Source organism: Suillus subalutaceus, assembly GCF_016647625.1.
Source record: "Suillus subalutaceus strain FC151 chromosome Unknown DFJ58scaffold_35, whole genome shotgun sequence".
Lineage (NCBI taxonomy): Eukaryota > Fungi > Basidiomycota > Agaricomycetes > Boletales > Suillaceae > Suillus > Suillus subalutaceus.
In genome coordinates, this window is record NW_024540284.1 from 217,570 (window position 1) to 237,079 (window position 19,510).

The 19,510-nt window shown below is 47.5% G+C and overlaps 8 protein-coding genes across 8 annotated transcripts; 4 read left to right on the forward strand and 4 right to left on the reverse strand.

Moving 5' to 3' along the window:
- Positions 1–421: 421 nt before the first annotated feature.
- DFJ58DRAFT_658336 (uncharacterized protein) lies at positions 422–2,617 on the reverse strand (the record flags this gene model as incomplete). Its single annotated transcript, XM_041382022.1, has 11 exons — positions 422–501; positions 612–645; positions 692–957; positions 1,012–1,327; positions 1,378–1,486; positions 1,536–1,601; positions 1,651–1,734; positions 1,790–2,102; positions 2,159–2,229; positions 2,282–2,360; positions 2,422–2,617. 11 exons carry the CDS (start codon positions 2,615–2,617, stop codon positions 422–424), a joined length of 1,614 nt encoding a protein of 537 aa, XP_041245401.1.
- Positions 2,618–2,896: 279 nt separating this feature from the next.
- Positions 2,897–3,880, reverse strand: DFJ58DRAFT_682374 (50S ribosomal protein L30e-like protein). The gene is made up of 3 exons (XM_041383243.1): positions 3,835–3,880; positions 3,678–3,783; positions 2,897–3,618 (listed from the first exon to the last, which is right to left on the reverse strand). The coding sequence occupies exons 2-3, from the start codon at positions 3,780–3,782 to the stop codon at positions 3,280–3,282; spliced, it is 444 nt and encodes a 147-aa protein (XP_041245402.1). The 5' UTR covers position 3,783; positions 3,835–3,880; the 3' UTR covers positions 2,897–3,279.
- An 87-nt stretch (positions 3,881–3,967) lies between these two features.
- DFJ58DRAFT_780834 (WD40-repeat-containing domain protein) lies at positions 3,968–5,647 on the forward strand. The gene is made up of 8 exons (XM_041389757.1): positions 3,968–4,035; positions 4,086–4,122; positions 4,180–4,464; positions 4,521–4,675; positions 4,763–4,903; positions 4,957–5,117; positions 5,166–5,363; positions 5,431–5,647. Exons 1-7 carry the CDS (start codon positions 4,033–4,035, stop codon positions 5,356–5,358), a joined length of 975 nt encoding a protein of 324 aa, XP_041245403.1. The 5' UTR covers positions 3,968–4,032; the 3' UTR covers positions 5,359–5,363; positions 5,431–5,647.
- A 1,618-nt stretch (positions 5,648–7,265) lies between these two features.
- On the forward strand, positions 7,266–8,966 carry DFJ58DRAFT_744713 (uncharacterized protein; the record flags this gene model as incomplete). The annotated part of the gene is made up of 1 exon (XM_041387339.1): positions 7,266–8,966. One exon carries the CDS (start codon positions 7,266–7,268, stop codon positions 8,817–8,819), a length of 1,554 nt encoding a protein of 517 aa, XP_041245404.1. The 3' UTR covers positions 8,820–8,966.
- Positions 8,967–9,674: 708 nt separating this feature from the next.
- Positions 9,675–10,770, forward strand: DFJ58DRAFT_726385 (uncharacterized protein; the record flags this gene model as incomplete). Its single annotated transcript, XM_041385357.1, has 2 exons — positions 9,675–10,701; positions 10,757–10,770. The coding sequence occupies 2 exons, from the start codon at positions 9,675–9,677 to the stop codon at positions 10,768–10,770; spliced, it is 1,041 nt and encodes a 346-aa protein (XP_041245405.1).
- Positions 10,771–11,119: 349 nt separating this feature from the next.
- Positions 11,120–12,184, reverse strand: DFJ58DRAFT_701645 (uncharacterized protein; the record flags this gene model as incomplete). The annotated part of the gene is made up of 1 exon (XM_041383605.1): positions 11,120–12,184. The coding sequence occupies one exon, from the start codon at positions 12,182–12,184 to the stop codon at positions 11,120–11,122; it is 1,065 nt and encodes a 354-aa protein (XP_041245406.1).
- Positions 12,185–13,373: 1,189 nt separating this feature from the next.
- Positions 13,374–16,087, forward strand: DFJ58DRAFT_780842 (uncharacterized protein). Its single transcript, XM_041389758.1, has 11 exons — positions 13,374–13,783; positions 13,834–13,947; positions 14,007–14,082; positions 14,134–14,290; positions 14,339–14,498; positions 14,549–14,773; positions 14,824–14,884; positions 14,936–15,054; positions 15,107–15,247; positions 15,299–15,362; positions 15,413–16,087. Exons 1-11 carry the CDS (start codon positions 13,539–13,541, stop codon positions 15,827–15,829), a joined length of 1,779 nt encoding a protein of 592 aa, XP_041245407.1. The 5' UTR covers positions 13,374–13,538; the 3' UTR covers positions 15,830–16,087.
- Positions 16,088–16,193: 106 nt separating this feature from the next.
- Positions 16,194–18,631, reverse strand: DFJ58DRAFT_780843 (beta-lactamase/transpeptidase-like protein). Its single transcript, XM_041389759.1, has 7 exons — positions 18,311–18,631; positions 18,022–18,257; positions 17,854–17,962; positions 17,553–17,801; positions 17,312–17,494; positions 17,075–17,253; positions 16,194–17,019 (listed from the first exon to the last, which is right to left on the reverse strand). Exons 1-7 carry the CDS (start codon positions 18,566–18,568, stop codon positions 16,509–16,511), a joined length of 1,725 nt encoding a protein of 574 aa, XP_041245408.1. The 5' UTR covers positions 18,569–18,631; the 3' UTR covers positions 16,194–16,508.
- Between the last annotated feature and the right edge of the window lie 879 nt (positions 18,632–19,510).

Genomic DNA, 19,510 nt, shown 5'->3' on the forward strand with positions numbered 1-19,510 from the left:
ACAACTGTCAGGTTATATATTCATGTGAACGTATCCAGTATGTATAATCCTACGGCATTACGTGACTTACGGAACAACACATCCATATAAACACGCACGCAACTTTACGTTGACGAGGTTGACTTTACCTGCGCTCGCGAGTGCCTCGTACTCGAAAAGCTGACTCTTTCAATTTATTTGGCATGATCTCCCGAGTTTGGTTATCGTCAACGTGATCTCGATGTATCGTTCTCATCAAACAATAAAGTTATGATCATCGCGAGCTCAAAGGAGTATGACAACAATTAATGCTACCCGTGCCGCTGTCAGGGTTGGTGCGTATCCACACTGTACACGTTATTACCACGAGGACTATCGATTGATGGGATAATAACCTACAAAAAAAATGAACAATTTCTCCCAAGAGGATATGCGATCTCGCTCAGTTAGGTCCGATAAACTGAAACAGTATCCGCCTCACGAGTCCAGACAGATGCTGGGGGTCGTTCTGCAAAGAATGAGCTGTTCAGGACATTGCTTACCACAACCTGAATCAAAGTCACCTGATAAATACTCTGGACGTCACAAAAATAAGATCAGGACGGCGTTAGAATAATATAACAACCTCCCACTCACCATAACCATACTCATTCCGATCGCAGTGAGCTAGCGCATGTCAGCACGTCGATCCAACGCGAAATTGAACACTTACGATCATCTCCCCAAATTGACCGGTATGGAATACCCAGCCCTTGCCTCTTGCCGTCAACCAGGCACTTTCCATGCCCTTCGGCAGAACATACATCGCAAGCTCCCCTCGCCTCCGCTTTTCTTCGACAAAGAGTGAAAGCGCACCAAATAATCCACCGAGTCCATAGGAATACTTTGACACAAAGAAGTCGATAAATTTCTGTGGGAGCTTGACTAAAGTTTGGGAGGATAACATCCTGTAGAGATAATGTTTGAAACAGACCCACGCTACAAAGAGATGTCAAGTGTCATGCAGGCACAAGGGACAGTGGGAATACATACTCTGGAACGTAGCAATGAACGTTGCTAGGAACGCAGAACTCCGTATCGTAGCCCAGCCTGCACGTCCAAGCTTTTGCAATGGGTTCCTCAAGAATGCATGCCGCTTGAACAATATCATCGGGACAAAATGCAGAGCACCATAGATTGGGAAGGCCCATTTGAACACTGTGACAAAACGCGGTAGCGGCACGTGTGTGCATGATTCTACCCAGGGGTGCACGGCGCCACAGAGGGGGTAGGGACCAAAGTCAGGAGGCGAATTGGTAGCCATTGCTCTACTGGCGAGAAGGGTGACCTGATTTGCAGGGATAAGGTCCTGACAAGCAAGTGAGAATGTGGCGAGGAGAGTCAGCACAAAAAACCCACCTCGCGGCTGAGAATCTTGTTGAGGTCCTGTACGTCAAACGTCCCTGTCTTGTTCATGTCTTGCACTATCTTAATCGCGTTTGATGGAGCGCCCGACGCAGTTGTAAGCCTAAGAAATTATTTTTAAAATACGCTACAAAATACTTTAATCGACTGACCATGCGGTGTATGACCGCGGGAGTGTGTCTGGTCGTGCAAATAATGCGTACACAATTTGTGTAGAGCTGTTCACATGTCAGAGCTAAGACCTCTACCATAATGCACAGACTATACCAAAGACAAAACATGAGCACTTCTCCATTGGGTAGATGGAAACCGTGCTTCGAAGTAAAAGCGTTATATGAACCTTGTAGGCCTCTAGACATCACTTTTAAATGAATAATTGCATTATCATGAAGATAGAGTAAATTACCGAACGAAGAGTTGTTGTGCGATGACCACTCTTCTTGATCGCTTTTCAAACATAACAGCGAGGCCGCCAGCTAGAGCGCCAGCGAACATAGAGTGCCATCGTCGCGTCTTCTTACGCACCCACACTTGATGTGCTTGAGCACTTAAGGAAAGGCGCGGCTGTCTGGCTGAGAGGGGAACCTCAAAAGGCGTTGGTGGTGCTTCGATATCTTCATCTTCGTCCTCAAATGGTGAGGGTGGGCTTGCACGTTCATTGACAGGAATCAGGATGGGGAGGGCATTGAGTGTTGCCTTGTAAATAGTCACGAAGGAGCCTGAGCAAACTATAAGAAAAAGCTTGCAAAAGATACTATGACATCTATTCGCTCACCAAACATGGCTGCGAATCTAAATGAGTCCTTTCCGAAGATCGCATGTTGAATGAGTGAGAGCCTCATGTTCCTGTACAACTCAGTCGACCTGGGATCTGAGTGAAGGTCCAGTCCTGACTTACTTTGGTACCTTTCCCATTCTTATTGTGGCCAACACAAGATTCACGCTTGCACGGAGAGCAAAAGCGATAGCTGCAGCTCCTATATGTCAAATATAAACAACGCACACAACCGTGAGCATGCCAATTTAATGATAACCCACTTAATCCTCCACGCCCCGCATGCTCCATACACTCCCAAAGGTCTTCAAGCTCAACAGCGGGCTCACCGCGCTCCCTCCAGACAATCCTTCGAGCTTCCCGGAGTCGCTCTTGGTGGTTTGCGAGTGCGACGAGATTCTCAAAGGACGCCATCGCGCGGCGGGGTGCAAGTTGAATATATGATGGCGTTCGCGACATGGCAGCCTTATGAGGCGCTGCTCGACTACTAGGTTCTGGGGAGGCCATGGCGTCTAAAATACAGGGAGTCAAAACTTTGGGGAGCTGGCCCATGTAAGTCTTGGCGCTTGTTTGCAAATCATCGTGTACACGAAGTCAACGCTAATACCTCCGGCCAGCACGGTTTCAGCACAAAAACCAACTAAACCGCATACAACTTATTACGCAATTCCAAATCTTAGAGACTGCAATTGGTCAGTTGAATGCACTTTGTCAACTCCCACTTGGAGGTCCGTCTGGGTCAAACTTAAACTGGTTGGGGTGAATTTAATGCAGCATATGTGAAATCTTAGGTACCCGGCCAGAGTGGAAAGAAACACATGCTAATGAGTGTGACCGGCGACAGCCGGCCATGCAAGTTGAATGATAGGGAACAATCAGCCATCAAACACGCAAGGTACAAAGGAGACCATTTATTTGCAGATGTACGAGAATGATGGACAAGAGTACGCAAGAATCTGTAGCGTAGAGAGATGATAGTCAGTGATGAGGTTTCATGCAAGAATACGAATAAGGATCAGACAATATAATGATTCCGGTTAGACTGTTTCCTCATCGAACGGATTCTCCGTTGAGGGAGTCTGTTTTGTCATCGTGATACGAAAATTGGAATGGTACTCACCCTATCGGTTCTTGAAGTATTCAAGGAGCACATTCAGACCCTCACTCTCTACACCGTAGTCCTTGACAACGACGCAAGAGCAGCCCACGACCTTGCGGGGGTTGCCTTCCTTGTCAATCTTGCAAAGACCTGCCCATGTGCCCAGGATCTTGCCGTCTCCGACTTTGATCAGGTTGATTTTGTGCTCTGCGCAGAGTGCTTCGATGAGTTTGATGTACTCAGCCTCTGTGCAGGTCTCCACAAGCACACACAGGTGGGCCTGGCGCTTGTCCAATGCCTTGGCGCACTCGCGGAGACCACGAGCAAGACCGTCACGAACAAGGGCGTTCTTCAGGACTTGCTACGCGATCAAAGTTAAGGATCGATGAAACTTGGCTAAAGAACTCAAGTTCTGCATACCTGAAGAGCATCCTCGACGGACATTTTTCCCTTTGGAGCCTCGGTAGTGACCTCGACCTCAGCGGCCGGGGCGTCAACTTGAATTTCATCTCCAGCGTCAGACATCCTTTATTTCACAATCAGATAGATGACTGGGCGTTATCATAGACAAACATACTTTTATGATTAGTTTACAGAATTTGCGATGTCTTCGTCCGCTCTCGTTGATGTGAGGAAAAATAAGGTTTTGGCCAGTAACAAGGTTTTGTGTGCGTTTAGAGTCCGCTCGGAAGGAGCCGTTATATCCCATTTGACCTCTATGATCGAGGTCTGCCTTGCACTTCGCACCTAATCATCCACCACAAAGCAGTCAGATATGGTTTGTTCGCAATTTCTGATGCATAGCAGTTAGATTATAAATTTTGCTAGAGTCTCGCATTCGTTAACGCGCTTGAGTGCAAAGAACGTACGCGCCAGAGTGTCACAACCTTTAGGCAGACTTCATTAAACTTATCATTTACAGCGCACAGTGACGAGATCTGGGCTGTAGCATGGACAGCAAATAATACAGCCGTGTCCGCATCCGCAGATGGCACAGTGAAGCAGTGGGATTCCACCTCTGGACAGGTATCGATGTCGCGTCCGCCACACAACCTTGCCATAGTTTCGCTATCCGTCTCACCTGACGGAAAGTTCGCGTTGTACAACGGACTTGATGGTACAACATGGCTTTGGGATCTCCAGGCTGATACCGTGGTCGGGCGTCATGAAAGCTACGACCGTTCTGCAGTGCAAGGCGCTGAGCCTTGTGAGTTGCACGGACTCTAAGAAAGCATGATTTCTCATGATGTTGCATGTGTCCAGCCTGGTCCGTATCACTAAATCCGAATGGAGCGACGTATGCGGGCACCAGCAGCTCTGGAAATGTGAATATCTACTCTGCGAACCCTGACTCTTTCGGCGCACGCCAAGCAATCTTGACAAGTGGTAGGAGCAGACACGGTATGGATTGCGTGCATGTGAGTTTATTTTGTTCGATATTGCAATGCTCCGAGTTCCAAAGCCCCCAGAACGCTCGCAATAACTAACGGATTACTTTTGATTAGAGTCCAGATGGTACTCGAGTGGCATTATCGAACGAAGCCGGCCAAGTCTTCATATTTGACTTGGAATCACAAGCTTTGACATCAACCTATTCTTCGCATGCCATGTGTGTGCGATCGTTAGCATGGTCATCCGACGGGCAGGTTCGTCTCTTCAATTTTATCGAGTAAAAGTAGCCTAAGTGAACGGCGTCCAGTTGCTACTGACAGCCTCTGATGACAAACGCCTTATTCTTCACGATGTACGCTCAACTCCATCCGGAAAACCAGGTTCTGGAGCAGTAGCCACACTTACGGGCCATTCCTCTTGGGTGCTCAGCACCAGCATATCGCCAGATGGACGTCTGGCCGCATCAGGGTATATCATGTTCTATCAGACATAACTCTAATAATCCTTGTCCGCTAGGTCCGCTGACAAAACGGTCAAAGTGTGGGACTTGTCAGCACGCGCAGCAGTCTCGACGCTCCAGGAAAGTGGCGAGGTATGGAGCGTTGCTTGGTCCCCAAAACCACCCGCTCCTGGCACTGCGGGTGCATTCATCACTGGTGGACAGGATGGACATGTACGATGGTGGAGATCTGCTGGTACTGGTGCATAGTATGGGTAGGATAGCATGTCACTTTTGGTCCCCTTGTACTGCTGAAGTTCATTGTTTTCCCAACCGCTGTAGATCCCAGACTTGACAAATGAATGAAATGAAGGTCTTCGTATGGAGAATCATCCATGAATTGATATCTAGACCCAGACAGTCAACTGTACTAACTAGATTCTAGCATATCCGTTCTTTGATGTAGGCTTCTGTTGTTCCTGTTTCCGTCCGCTTAATAGTTCTTATCGACCCGCCAAGTACCGGCTTCTTCTTTTGGCTGCTCGTGGCCCTTTATTTGCCTCATCCCTAGCCGGTTTGGCTGTCATTGCTTGTTTGACTCAACTCTGATAAGTCGCTTCGTCGCAATCTTCTCCTAGACATTACACCTGCGACGTGAGGCGGCAGAAGCTGTTGGGGTCCGGAGCCACCCTGATCTTACGCTACATGATCTTTAGGCGCGGACGATGGTTCATCGTGACGAATAGCTTGTTTCCCCTTGAGTCCACCCGAGATGCACTGCTCCGGTTGTGATAGAATTCTGACCCGCTTGCCAGCGCCGAGTTTTATGATCGCTCTGAGTAATGGATAGAACGCTCCTGCCTTCTCCGTATGCGGTGGAGGCTGATGTTAAAAATACCACTCGAGGAATAAGGTACGTCCTACTTACGAATAGTCCACCTATGAGATGCCCATGATAGGCGTTCCCTCAGATTGTACGTTCCCGGAATGAAACCTATGATATCATCATTCGTCAGAATCCTGATGATCTTGGAGATAGCAATCACGATTCATTGCCGTTTTTGTTGTTTTGTCGTTGGTGTGCACCGTCCACTTCCATGTACATATAGAATCTCATGCTGTGTGAGGAGAGTAGCTCTTGTAGAGTGCGTCCCCTCAAAAATTGCTCGCTCCCTTCCATTCGACTCCCCAAGGTGGACGATGCACGTTCGTCAGTTTCCATACCACTTACACTTGGAACGAGTGGACACGTCGAGCTCCAGGCTACTCAGCTTATTGATGCAGCAAGCCTGAGTGTTAGACTACACGAAATCGCAATCACGCCCCCTCGTCTTCTCGCAGAACATCGCGAATTTCTCCTCATGTAACACATTATGATATGCTATGGCATGTCTCACTCCATGCTTCACCAACTCATGAAGGCCCTTCTTGACATGCGCTCCGGCTGTGGTTGCTGTTCAATTTCATGATCGGTGATGCTACCGACGGTAGGCTTAAAACGATGCTTGTCCCGGGATTTATCGAAGAACTCCATGTTGGGGATGTGGAGCAATTAGACGGGCATCGCGTAGAAAAGTTGATCGAGCAGCGTGCGCAGCGCCGAATCAGCCTTGTTCATAACGTCAACCATCAAGCAAAAGTAAGCCCTTTCTATTTCCCCTGCGACACGTCCTATTCCAGCATTTTATGCAACTTACATTGAAATTGGCAGGTTTGCACGTAATAAACGAGCGTTTATCTGGACCTACAGCGGCCATCGCCGGACGGTCACTGATCATTTGCCTAGATGTAGGCAAATGTCATATACCTGGATTCATTGTCAGGGAATTTGATAGATGACCGTGACATAAAGCTCTAATATCTCGAAAGTCAGCGCAGGACGGTTCGTATTAAATTCTGAGCTTCATGGAGGTCATACACTGTGTATTGTGCAGAAGAGGCTGGCTTGATAACGTTCTGAATATAGATTCGCGAATCACCACGTTTCATCGCGAGCGTCAAAGGTGATTCAAAGGTTCGTTCTAGAAAGTTATATATAAGTGCGAACGTATTGCAGCCCTTGAGAGCGTCTAAGGAGTCTCTCAGTGACCACGACTGCCAGAGGTTAACGATCGTGAGTTACCTACCATATATCATGACCCTGTTGTCTAACGTTAGCAGACAACTTTCAAGTCACTATGGGCGACTCGGGCGTTCCTATGGTGGTAGACAACTGGATAGGCGCCTCCAGAGCCGCCGACATCGACTTCAAAGATCTCGTTGAAGAAGTATTCGACGAGTATATCGCCAACGAGATACCAATTCGTCTAATTCATATCAGCAAAGATAACCAGGGGCTGAATTTCAAACTCGTGGACAGGACTTTCGTGAAGAAACACTTCAAAAAAGTTCCTGATGAGATTTACAGAGAACTACGCAATGAAAGGCTGGTGGATAGGGAGCGCCGTATCAGGGAGCGGGTAAAGGAGACACTCAAATACGCCATCTTCTCCCATAGATGGCTGTTTAGCGAGCCTTCGTACCAAGATATGCCGACGGAGCCGATGAGAGTCCGGGCTGAGCCAGAGCCTAAGTGGAAGAAGCTTCAAGAATTTTGCCGCAAAGCGAAGGATGACCATGATTGCGAATTCGCCTGGTCAGACACATGCTGCATTGACAAATCAAGGAGTGCGGAGTTGGACGAATCCATCCGTTCCATGTTTCGCTGGTACAGGAATTCCCACATATGCATCGCACACCTGTCGGAGACGGCAAACCTTGCGGCTCTTGAAAGGCAGCAGAAGGGCGAAAAAGGTGGTGGAGCAAAGGTAGATGTTTGGTTCACAAGAGGATGGACGCTTCAAGAGCTCCTTGCTCCATCGCAAATCAAGTTTTACGGAACGGACTGGCAACCCCTCATACCCCTCTACCACTCCAAGAGCGACAGAATCAGCGATACCATCATGCGAAAGATATCAAAAATCACGCACATTCCTCCCAAAGATCTTAAATCGTTCAAACCTGGCACAGATCGAGTGCCGGAAAAGATGTTGTGGGCATCGAAGAGGAGAACGACTCGCATCGAAGATACCGCATATTGCCTCATCGGAATATTCGATGTCAGCCTCATGGTCGCATACGGCGAGGGGAACAGGGCCTTCTTCCGTCTCATGGAGGAGATAATTAAGAGATACGACAAATGGGACGTGTTTCTCTGGAGTGGCAAATGCTCCTACTACAATGCTGCCCTTCCCTACGCTCCACAATGTTATCCTGTGGGATATCAGGAAACGCTTGTGAAGCGCCCACACGAAGTAGGCAACGAGGAGGAATGGAATACCGCAAGCTGTGAGATTGGAGATAGGCTCTTTGCCTTGACCAACCATGGCCTCCGAATCAAAGTACTCCCTCTGTCTGTCATTCTACATGACGCAAGAGACGAGATGCATGATTCGAGATACCTTACCTTCAGGCATGCGGAGTTCAATCATGATGTGGTGGTGAGGCACATTGGTACAAAGCGCGAGCCTCATACCACCTGGGCAATAGCTATCCTGGACTACTGGGTCAACGGCAGTGGGAAGGGTTTCATCGACAGGGCCAGAGGGGACCCATTCACTGCGTTTCTTTTGTCGATGGACAAATTACATGCAGCTCCAGATGTAAGGTGGAAGAAGGAGATGACAGAGGAAGTCATCAAAATTCGACCAACCGACCACTATGCAGACACTTTGGTCCAGTTGTACCTTTGACGACGTGGCCTTTGCTCAAGCTCAAGGCTTATGCTCATCGAAACCCTTTCACCTCAGGCTCGAGCTTTGAAGTTTAGAGTAGTATACTAGTAGCGGAGTTACAATTACTAAATCACAATTTATGTACTACCGAATTCCGAGAACGTGACAATTATAATTGGCTACTTCTTTGTGAAGCCGTCGTTCCTTTTTCTCCGGTGAAGGTCGAGAGCGTTCCTGTATCGATATGGAGCAATCTTCAACGTTCAACATTCAACGTATGATATATAAAGAGGCCCAACAATTTCAACTTTTTTTCAACGTTCCACATTCTTCGGTCTCACGCTGGCTAGCGGCTGGAGTATCAAAATATGGCATGCTGAACGTATATTTGTTTCTGAGGTGTTGCACACCTGGGCGACCGCCACCGCTGCGCATGCCCTTCCCCGAGTCCAAATGCGATACACCAATTCTGCCAAAATACCAATTGCACATGTGTGGCTCCAGGCTCGTTAGCTGTGCATTCTACGCATTGCCTGCAGTCCGGTACTACCCCCAGTCTACCTGTCCTTTGCGTCACGATGACTCTTGTGCAGTACGGTACAGCTATTATACCGAACACGCCAGGACCCGGGCCAATGGCGAGACCTGTATAATTGACTCGTGTTAGACAACACCGCCTGCAAGCGCTCGTGTTACTATAAATGAAACACAGTAGAGTTCTTACTATACCTGTCTGACCTGGGCCCTTCTTCCGTTCCCTCCTTTTTGACGCCACTCACAATCAATCATCATCGTCAATCCAAGACCTCGTAATCCCTCAGGTAATTAGCTCAATCAAGCACGTAACCTAGTGACTAAAGATCTGATCGCAGCATGAGTTCAAATGAGATAGAGTTCAGAGAGCTCATCTCGAGGATGTTCGACGAGTATATCATCAATGAGATGCCTGCACACCTTCTTCGACTGCATCCCGATACAGGCCCAATCGAAACTATTGAGGTTGTTGACCGATTCTCCTTGCGCTCATATTACGAGACCACAGTCAACGAGATCAAAGAGGATGATATCGTGCCTAATGCTGATGAAGAATGGGAGGATGCCATCATAAGGTTGATAAAGGAGAAGATCCAATATGCCATCTTGTCTCATCGATGGGTCAATGGAGACTCAGAAACATCGTTCCAATACATGCAGTCGAAAGTCGAAGTCAAGTCCTTTGATTGGCATGTGGGTGGGCTTGAGAAGTTGTACGCGTTCTGCCAAAAGGCACGCAACGACTTCAATTGCTCATTCGCATGGTGCGATATGTGCTGCATAGACAAGACGAGCAGTTCAGAGCTTGACGAGGCCATCCGTTCCATGTTTCGATGGTATCGCAATTCACACATATGCATCACCTACCTCCAAGAGACAGATAGCATAGACGATCTCGCGGAGGATGAGTGGTTTGAAAGAGGTTGGACGCTCTTGGAGCTCCTTGCATCATTCCGCATGAAGTTTTACGGAAAGTCGTGGGCGCCACTCAGGCCCCTTCATGAGTCTGAGAACGACAAATGCGACTCGAATAGCATCTTACAAGAAATTTCGCGCATTACGCGTATACCTGAGACGGATCTCAGGACATTCACCCCTGGGACTAACCGGGTGCAAGAGAAGATGGTATGGGCATCCAGCAGACGAACAACGAGGGTCGAAGATATTGCTTATTCCTTAATTGGGATCTTCGATGTTAGCCTGATGGTTGCATATGGAGAAGGCAGACGAGCCTTCTATCGTCTAATGGAGGCCATCTTGCAGAGATGTGACCATTGGGAGATCTTCTCTTGGAAGGGATCCTCTTCCTCTTACAACGCCGCCCTTCCAGCTGATCCTAGCTGCTATCCTGCAGTGGGGAACACAGGTAATTTTGACGCCGAGGAACAAATCAACAACGAACACTACATAATCGGGGATAGACTATTTTCCTTAACTAATCACGGACTCAGGATCAAAGTGCTTTTGGTTCGAGTCGAAAAAGTGCGCGAAACAGTAGTGGAGGGAACCCATGGCTCGAGGAAGAGACTCGTTTTCAGCAATGGAGCGCTGGGTGATGTGCAATTAACTTGCATGCATTCCAAGTACGAACCTCGGATGGAGTGGGCATTCGGCATCATCGACTTTTGGCAACAATACGGATCCGGAGGCGGGGACCGCGCCTTTCTTGATCCATGCAGGAAGTCACGCCCGTACACAGCATTCCTGTTATCATATCACCCAAATGCATCTCCTGATGCTAGATGGAGGAAGGAGATGACGGAGGATGTTGTGCACATTTGGCCTCAGAGACACATGGCGGATTCACTTACCCTCTTGTACCTGTAGTTGACGGAGCAATGCAGCTCAAGTGTCAACGGTCCCTGGATAGCCGCCGTGTTGACAAAGAGTAGAATCCACAGCTCAAGATTGAGACCCGGTATAATATACGTGATAAAATTGGACTGCCCAGATATATCAGGGATGAACGACCACGTTTGCGTAGTCAGCGCATAGGAGGACATGAAACCCACACTGGTGTGATACTTGTCCCAGAAATACATGATGAGTGCGGCCCATCCAGCACATGCTGCAACGACCACCCAAAGAAAAATGACAACTTTCCGAATACTAGGGTGAGCATGCCACGCAGAGGGCTGTATCTCGGATGGCTTTGCTGGACCTCCAAACGTGTCTAGGTCAGACACACAACACATGCACCGGAAAGTAACAGGGGCCAACTGCGTGTGGTGTACCAATGCGGCGGTCAGGTCGAAAGGTGAGGAGCTCCACGTCAATATTTTGACAGCCCGCATCCCTGACAATGCGATCATTACCTGGATAAGGAGCGCGACGCCCAAAATGAGGAGAGGTAGCCCTATGAAGGCAAAACCGCTCGCTTGTACTGTTTGATATTGAGGACATACAATGAGTGAGGTAGAGCTGTAGGATACAATGAGGAGGACAGCTGAGATACCGTTAAGCAGGGCGCCGTTAGGGTTGTACCATCCACGAGCTGCGGTCAGAAGGCGCAGATTGGTGTTGAAATGAAGACAAGACTCTGAGGCTAGCGCAGAGCGCAATGAGATGCCGTGTACAAGACCTGTGGACTCAGTGCATAACATGACGATGAAGTTAAGTGTCAGGGTCAATATCTCCTGCGCGAGCGACTGGTTATGATCGATATCAGAAATGACCATGGCTAAACCCATGATTCCGTGATTAGTTAAAATGACAATGCCTGCAACGATGCATGAGAAGCTGAAGATACTTGAGAATGCCACTCCGATACGGGCATATCTGCGACTCGTCAGACTGCGGTCGTAGAAATCGGTTCCGGTATCAACAGTGAGCTTTGCGTCAGATTTCATCGAGTTAAAGTCCTGGTGATTTGGGAGTGCATCATATGGATGCGAACTTTCATCTGTCGGTTTGGAAGAAGCTGCCATGGGAGATAGACAGGAAGGCCAGTCTCAAATGAAGAGAGGCTCGGACTAGAAATGAAAGGAGAACTATGTAGGTACTAGTTAGAATGAAAATACATATCGGTAAATACTAATACTCACCGCAGTGTTCGGATTGAGAGACTGAGGAGAGTTCGTTCTGGGGATGCCAGAATAAAAGAAACCTATTGGGACGGCGAATGAAAAGTGCTGTGTAGAACACGTATAGCAACGACAATGACAATGGCATAGTGTTGCTGCGGGGTGAAGCGAACTAAGACGAAGTGTCACTTCGTTCTGACCCCGAAAATGGAGGTGGAACGAACCGAAGTGCATCGAAGTCGAACCGAGTGACTAGCCAATCAGATTCTTGCTAAATCGTGGCTAGTAGTTCAATAGATATGAAGCCTAGTACTGGCTATGTATCTATATCAATACGCGTAGATATGAATTAGCTACGTCATAGTCTATGCAGAACACAACTTTAAATAGCTTGATTAATGGAGTCGTTGTAGATATCTGACTCCAACAGTACTAGTGTATATTGATAGACGCGTTATAAATCACGTGCCTAGTTTTTTTTTGCTTCAAAATCACTCGGCGAATTTAATATGTAAACTGACTATCTAAATATGTTCTAGATTAGAAGAAAAACCCTCTTCTGGTATTGAATTACCGATTTTATGCATGTTGGAATTCCGGGCTGGACCGTCACGGTGCAGTCTATTCGGCACCGATGATCGAGATCCTCAGACACGATATTCGGGATTTTGCGAACGCACACCTCTTGCGTCTCACAGGGAAGACCGTACATACTAGGAGTCCCCACACTCGGCAGTCACCTGTAGTAGGTTTTTGGCAGTGCTGCACAGGATTTGAATCCTTTGATGTGCTCTGCCATAGTGAATGCGTAGCCACTGATCTATCAAGCATAATTATCTTGCATCTCACGAGCGCGGGAAGGGCCCTTGTATTGGAGTTTTATACCTTAATATGAGGCTGGCTATGCATACTCTACGCACTGACAGCTTATTCGAGCAATTCCCAAAGATCGGGCATTCCCCTTCTGGTAGGTGGCCTTGACAATCCGCTAATCACTACTTGTCGACCAATCACGCTAACATCACTCTTATGATCCAGATTCCAGAGATATCAAACGTCGATTGATAACTGAGCCTTTCATCCCGTTTTGCACCGATCTTTCGACAGTGAGATATACATATAAGAAAGTCGCACCGTGACGGAGATACAGAGCTCACAACTCCTTACTCCGCAGCTGGTCATGCGGAACCATGTGATTAAGCAAACCTCGCGACGACAAATGCCTCGATTCGAAATTGGCTCACAAAGGACTCCAGGTCCACTCGTGTCCATTGCACAAGTCAAGGGGCACCTCCGCCTCCTCAGAACGTTCCATAATTTGAGGGTTATAGTAGAAGAATGCAAGGACCGCAGGATTCCTGCCTTTGCAGCACAAATGGATAGAGATAGCCGGTGGATGTGGTTTATCACCTTGGCTATTGACAGGTACGTCGAGTCACTTCCATTTGACGTACACACCGTGACGCCTAGGCAAGATTTGAGCGATGGGTCAAGTCTCTGCAATTCGTACCTCTTGAGAAGTTCATCAGCAAACAGTTTCCACCCATTGACGTGTGGATGGTTTGGCATGCCTATCTATTGAATCCATGGTAGGTTTTGTACTATTCAACTCTGCGGAGTCAATGATTCTAAATTTCACCTTCGGCAGTTGGTACGAAGAAGACTGTGAACGTCTCCTTATTCTTCAGCAGCTCCGCCTGCTCAACACGTTCGTCGTTGCTTCTGTCAGTCCTTACTCATGGTTGTTTCCCTGGACACAAGTTGACTATATGTAGATCAATGTTGGAAAGCTTACAAAGAATCAGCCATCTACCTCGCGGATTACTGCATGGCACAAACAAACAGGGTCATTATTCGATCCGTTTGATGCCATGGGGGAGTTGACTCACAAACAAATGGAATGTCCTCGGTGTCGGACACGTGTCTTCGTTCGTGAGTCAAGAGTCCATTCATTGCTTATAAGGCTAATATATCTGACAGCGTTTGTCAACGATAACGGAACTGGGTACTCAGAGCAGCAGTTTAGTGCTATGTGTCCTCTCCCAGGGTGTAGACTGAAGATCACCAAAGGGAATCTAGCCGTGGCAAAGTTCGTGCGAGATCTGACAGAGTCAGAGGATGGGAGCGAAAATTACATGGCGTTGAGTGGCAATATATTCAACATGATTGCTATCGCTGATAATATTACAGCGGAAGTCTGTTCTTTGGCAACGGAAAGCGAGATCCCCGGCGGGCGAAGGCAATCAAAGATCAACTAACCCAGTCATCACAGTTTTGTCGCAAGAGTCCTCAGTCTTCTAACCAGCGCATTGCCCGACTGGATTGGGAGAAAGAAATTAAGGAAAGCATTGGTTACTCCTGGCCACTGTTAAAAGATGCTATAGCGATAGCCCTCAGAGACCAACCAGAGGCGACGTATGTGACCTCACGACGTATTAGCAGTAATTTCTCACCTCAATTAAAAGGACCAAAATTTTGAGTGCATACGAAGACGACAGCCCATTCTCTATCAACCTCATTTCTGCGGTGAGCTGCAATGTTTCCAATTTTTCTATATCTATAATATTTCTTGTCTAGGTGCTGCGACAGGGGATATTTACCAAAAGGATCGATGAATTAGGCTGGCTTAGACCTGGCACATTCAAGGAAGGTGATAAGATGCAACTCCTGGAACATGCTCTACTCCGATACCACTGGCAAGGATATATCTATTGTAAGATTGCAATGACGACCTGACTATTACCGTAGCTTCCTCGATTTAGCAGCAGCCTCGCCGAATCTGATGCCCGTCCCTACTCTCGACATTGACCTGATTTGGCACAGCCATCAGCTTATGGGTGGTAAGTACGGTGTTGATTGTGATATATACATCGGCCGTCGTGTTGACCAGTGAGTGAAGTCTCTTAGTTCATAGCCGAGATAATCTAATATATTCTGCAGTCCACTTACCACAGAAGAAGCCATTCTTTCAACAGCCCTCGATAATACATGTCGTGCATGGCAGGTAATTTTGGTCATGCCCGTGGTGGAGAACGTTTACTGATCAAGACTCAGTCACGGTTTCACGTCCCATACATGCAGTGCGGCTGCCCTGCGCCAGACGAAACTGTATTCGAGAGGCTTATCCGCATCTTCCGACAGTACACAGGAACTCGAACGCGCCTTCAAGCGTCTCTCCATCCCGACCATCTACCCGCCACGCATCCAAGCCTCCACAATGCTGTCCTCGACCCAGAACGTGGAGCCTTTGGATCTTTCGGCAAACCGGCTCATCCGCAACGAGACGAGAAAGACCTTGTGCGACTCTCTCGTCCAATGGGGGTTCGGAAGAAGAAGACTGATCCGGAACTTCCACCGCAGTTGGAGGAGGGCTTTGTTTATGATAAGATGGCTCAGGAACCTGTACCCCTCAGTCCCGCACCTCCATACGTCGGTTATGGGTCGGACATTCGTTTTATGCGTGACATCTGATAACTACTTATGCTTATGTTCCGAGTTATTACTTGGTTGAATTTTACATGGGACTTGTATAGTCGATTGGTACTTTTCGCCGTCATTATGAGTCGGACATTCGTTTTATGCATGACATTTGATACCTACTTATGCTGATGTTCTGGATTATTACTTGGTTGGATTTTACATGGGACTTTTTTTTGATTCATATTTGTTGTCCTTTAGGGTCGAAGACCCTATGCTGGACATAGCCCTTTTCGCGGGGGGCTTGCTCCCGCTTGTCTATCGTATGTTACATGGGACTTGTATGGTCGGTTGGCTCCATTTCACAACCAAAGTACTCTGGTATTAGTGGAGGATCTTTATGTGAATCTGACGGAACTATAGGCAATCAGATGCCACCATGCATTGGTAGCTATATAGGACTACATGTCGCACAATGTCGGCGATGAATGCTTGTATAAAATGCAACTCCCAACAGTGTCACGTCCGTGATCGCAACACCAACAATAAACACGGGCCGCACGTAACCCGTACGCGTAATTCCTTGTACTTTTCGCCTTTGGTTAATATTCAATATTCAATCATCGCCGTAGTACATTCCCCCCTCGACCGTGACAGAACATCCGAGACTTGCATGATCATTGTGTCATAGCCTAATAGGAACTTGGGTAAATGCATAACATCATTTGTATCACTACACCTTATCAAACCAAACCTCAGCTCGGTCTTTCACACTCGTGTGCGTTCGCTCCCTCTTCGTTAGTTGGCCCACCAGCGCGACCAAGCCAAACCCAACAACCTTTCCATCTTCCACAACAAACTCTGCCGCAGTATCGGATGACCCCATCTCCGACGTCTCGAAGGGTATAGTGTCGCGCCCATATCCTTCTGGGAATAACGAGATGCACTGAATCACGAACGTATTTCCGGAGTGATGTACACCTCGAATATGAGATGACCATACGCGAGGCCATGCTGCGAATAGCTGAACTGACTGGGGAGCACTCGACTTTCCTGCCTCCACCGCAGTAAAGTCGGAGATCACATCTTGACAATATGAGGAGCTGCTGGAAGGACTGCACAAAGTGATGGCGCCATATCCAGCGTTGGAATATGTGCCTGTGAACTCTTCAAGTGCAAGTTCCAAATCAACGACGTTTTCGTTTGGAGGCGTGATTAGTTTCTTCTCCGACGTGTCGGGTTTACTGAAACGGTGATAAGTGAGTAAAGGGAAGGGATTTGGCAATGAAAATAACGAACATCGGTGGTGATAGTTTTGACCGCAGGTTCAGAGCCACATCAATTATACGGTTGGAGATATTCATCACAGGTATTGCTTCATTGCCACCGTTGGCAAAAACGACGACCCCAATATCGTCATTTGGAAGGAATGAGGCTCGTGTAGAGAATCCTGGAATCCCCCCTGTGTGATATACGATCTGATACTGCGGCATCAGTCATACTCATCATGCACAATAACAGATGAACATTTGTTACATCGTGGCCCAGGTAAGAGTTTCTAAACCAACCCATCCCATACCCCACAATCGAGAGCTCGGGATCAGCTGAGGTGCCGATGCATACGGAGTACGACTGCGATGCGTTTCCATACACAGACAGCGGTATGACTGTGACGTTGTTGTGCACGCCCTTGTTAAGCCACAATGCAACCCATTTCGACTGGATGACAACAAACGTCTTCAGTTGGTAAATAGAACGAAGGAAAAAAAACACCTACCATATCTACGGCACTCGAAATCACACCGCCTGCACCGGCCATCAGCGCTGCTATCTCTTCTGTAAAACACTCAGGTATGAGTCTGCCGCTGCTAGTCCATCCTTGAGTGAATCTGCCAGTCTTTCCAGCCTTTGCAGGTGAAAACGTAGAAGAGGTCATTCCTAGTGGCGTGAAGATTCGATCCTCTACAAAAGAGGTGTATGTTTGTGCGGAGTAAGTTTCAATAATATGTGCGGCCGTCGTGAACATCTGTTCGTAGATTAAGAGGATGCATTTAGCGCTTTTGCCGAGACTGCATTACCTTGTTGTTGTACGACCACTGTTCCCGAAGTTCAAAAGTTGGCCTTAGATAGCGCATCCGCAAGATATCATCTTTCGGGCTGTCATGTGGTCCATACGAGTAGTCATGGCTAACTCACGCTCAATAAAATCTTGTGCTGGAGCGTTGAAGAATTTGAGTCAAGCTTACCTAGCAAGGCCAGACACATGAGAGAGGATGTCCTTCATATTTGCTTTCTCGGACGCCCAGTCATCCATCAATTGCCATTCTCCTGGAAGCATATCTTGTACTAAGGTGTGCCAATTAAATTCCGACAGAGCGGGAGGAAGCGGCGTGACGTTTCTTCCATGTTCATAGTCGTCCATCAAAATTCCGAGAGCGCTCACACAGAAAGCCTTGGACACAGACGCCATGTGGAATAATGTCTGGAAATTGCAGCTTCAGAGTTCACGCAAGAAGAAATTTGAGTAGTTCGCACGTCTTTTGTTGTCTTGTCCCCGTCTTCTGTCATGTTTCCCCATGAATGAAATTCCGGTTCGCCATACCTCGGAACAACTGCGACAGATAGTCCAGTGATGTTCCAAATATCGAGGGTCTCTTGGATAGAGTTGGAGAGCTCTGAGGTGATAACCTGACCATTGTTTACCCAGACAGAATCAGCTAAGAACGATAGCTGGGAAAGATGACTGAATGGCTGGCTCAAGAAGCCTAATGCTACACTCAGCAGTTTAGCCATGGTATTGAGAAGAGGGTAGCAGAGCGGTCATTCGGTGACCAGGCGCTCAAACGAGACTAGAATAACAAACATCATGATTCGTGAGAGCGAACTGTGGAAATAAAAGATAAGATCCTTAAGAGGGATCGCCCCTGAACCAAGTGGCACCCCGACTAGGACCCCAGAACTCAAACGCGTGTAACCCTTGGTACCACTTCAAAGACGTTCACACGGTCTATCAGCCTGGTTTCTTTGTTATGGGAAACCATGCTGAAAGCCCATCATCCCCGGGAGGGTCTTCCCTAGTGCTACAATAGGTTCCTGCCCTTGCGAGGATATTTGACTCAAGTTTGCGGGGAGGCTCTGGCAGACCTGGAGGTTCTCATAGTAAGTATAATTTGTGCCCTTCCTTGTCACATACTCACTGCTATGTATGGTAAGTATAGTCTGCATCCTTCCTCATTGCACAGTGCTGTCTGCTGACCTCACTCACAGTGGCATGTAACATGTCAACATTCGTTTTATGCGTGACATTTGATGCCTACTTATGCTTATGTTCCGAGTTATTACTTGGTGTGAATTTTACATGGGACTTGTATAGTCAATTGGTACTTTTCACCTTTGATCATTATGGGTCGGACATTCGTTTTATGCATGATATTTGATACCTGCTTATGCTTATGTTCTGAATTATTACTTGGTTGAATTTTACATGGGACTTTGTTTTTGATTCATATTTATTGTCCTTTAGGGTCGAAGACCCTATGCTGGACATAGCCCTTTTCACGGGGGGCTTGCTCCCGCTTGTCTATCATATGTTACATAGGACTTGTAGGGTTGGTTGGCTCCATTTCACAACCAAAGTACTCTGGTATTAGTGGGGGATCTTTATGTGAATCTGACTGAACTATAGGCAATCAGATGTCACCATGCATTGGTAGCTATATAGGACTACAGGTCGCA

What these genes read in the sequence shown, in the direction of transcription:
- DFJ58DRAFT_682374 (XM_041383243.1), bottom strand. Translation starts at nt 3,782, where the DNA reads ATGTCTGACGCTGGAGATGAAATTCAAGTTGACGCCCCGGCCGCTGAG. An exon ending in CCGTCGAGGATGCTCTTCAG is followed by an intron (nt 3,619 to 3,677) that starts GTATGCAGAACT and finishes TTGATCGCGTAG; the next exon opens with CAAGTCCTGAAGAACGCCCT.
- DFJ58DRAFT_780834 (XM_041389757.1), top strand. An exon ending in ACGGTATGGATTGCGTGCAT is followed by an intron (nt 4,676 to 4,762) that starts GTGAGTTTATTT and finishes ACTTTTGATTAG; the next exon opens with AGTCCAGATGGTACTCGAGT. An exon ending in CATGGTCATCCGACGGGCAG is followed by an intron (nt 4,904 to 4,956) that starts GTTCGTCTCTTC and finishes AACGGCGTCCAG; the next exon opens with TTGCTACTGACAGCCTCTGA.
- DFJ58DRAFT_780842 (XM_041389758.1), top strand. Translation starts at nt 13,539, where the DNA reads ATGCGGAACCATGTGATTAAGCAAACCTCGCGACGACAAATGCCTCGA. An exon ending in TCGGACACGTGTCTTCGTTC is followed by an intron (nt 14,291 to 14,338) that starts GTGAGTCAAGAG and finishes TATATCTGACAG; the next exon opens with CGTTTGTCAACGATAACGGA. An exon ending in CTATCAACCTCATTTCTGCG is followed by an intron (nt 14,885 to 14,935) that starts GTGAGCTGCAAT and finishes TTTCTTGTCTAG; the next exon opens with GTGCTGCGACAGGGGATATT.
- DFJ58DRAFT_780843 (XM_041389759.1), bottom strand. Translation starts at nt 18,568, where the DNA reads ATGGCTAAACTGCTGAGTGTAGCATTAGGCTTCTTGAGCCAGCCATTC. An exon ending in AGTGGTCGTACAACAACAAG is followed by an intron (nt 17,802 to 17,853) that starts GTAATGCAGTCT and finishes ATCTACGAACAG; the next exon opens with ATGTTCACGACGGCCGCACA. An exon ending in TTTCGAGTGCCGTAGATATG is followed by an intron (nt 17,495 to 17,552) that starts GTAGGTGTTTTT and finishes GTTGTCATCCAG; the next exon opens with TCGAAATGGGTTGCATTGTG.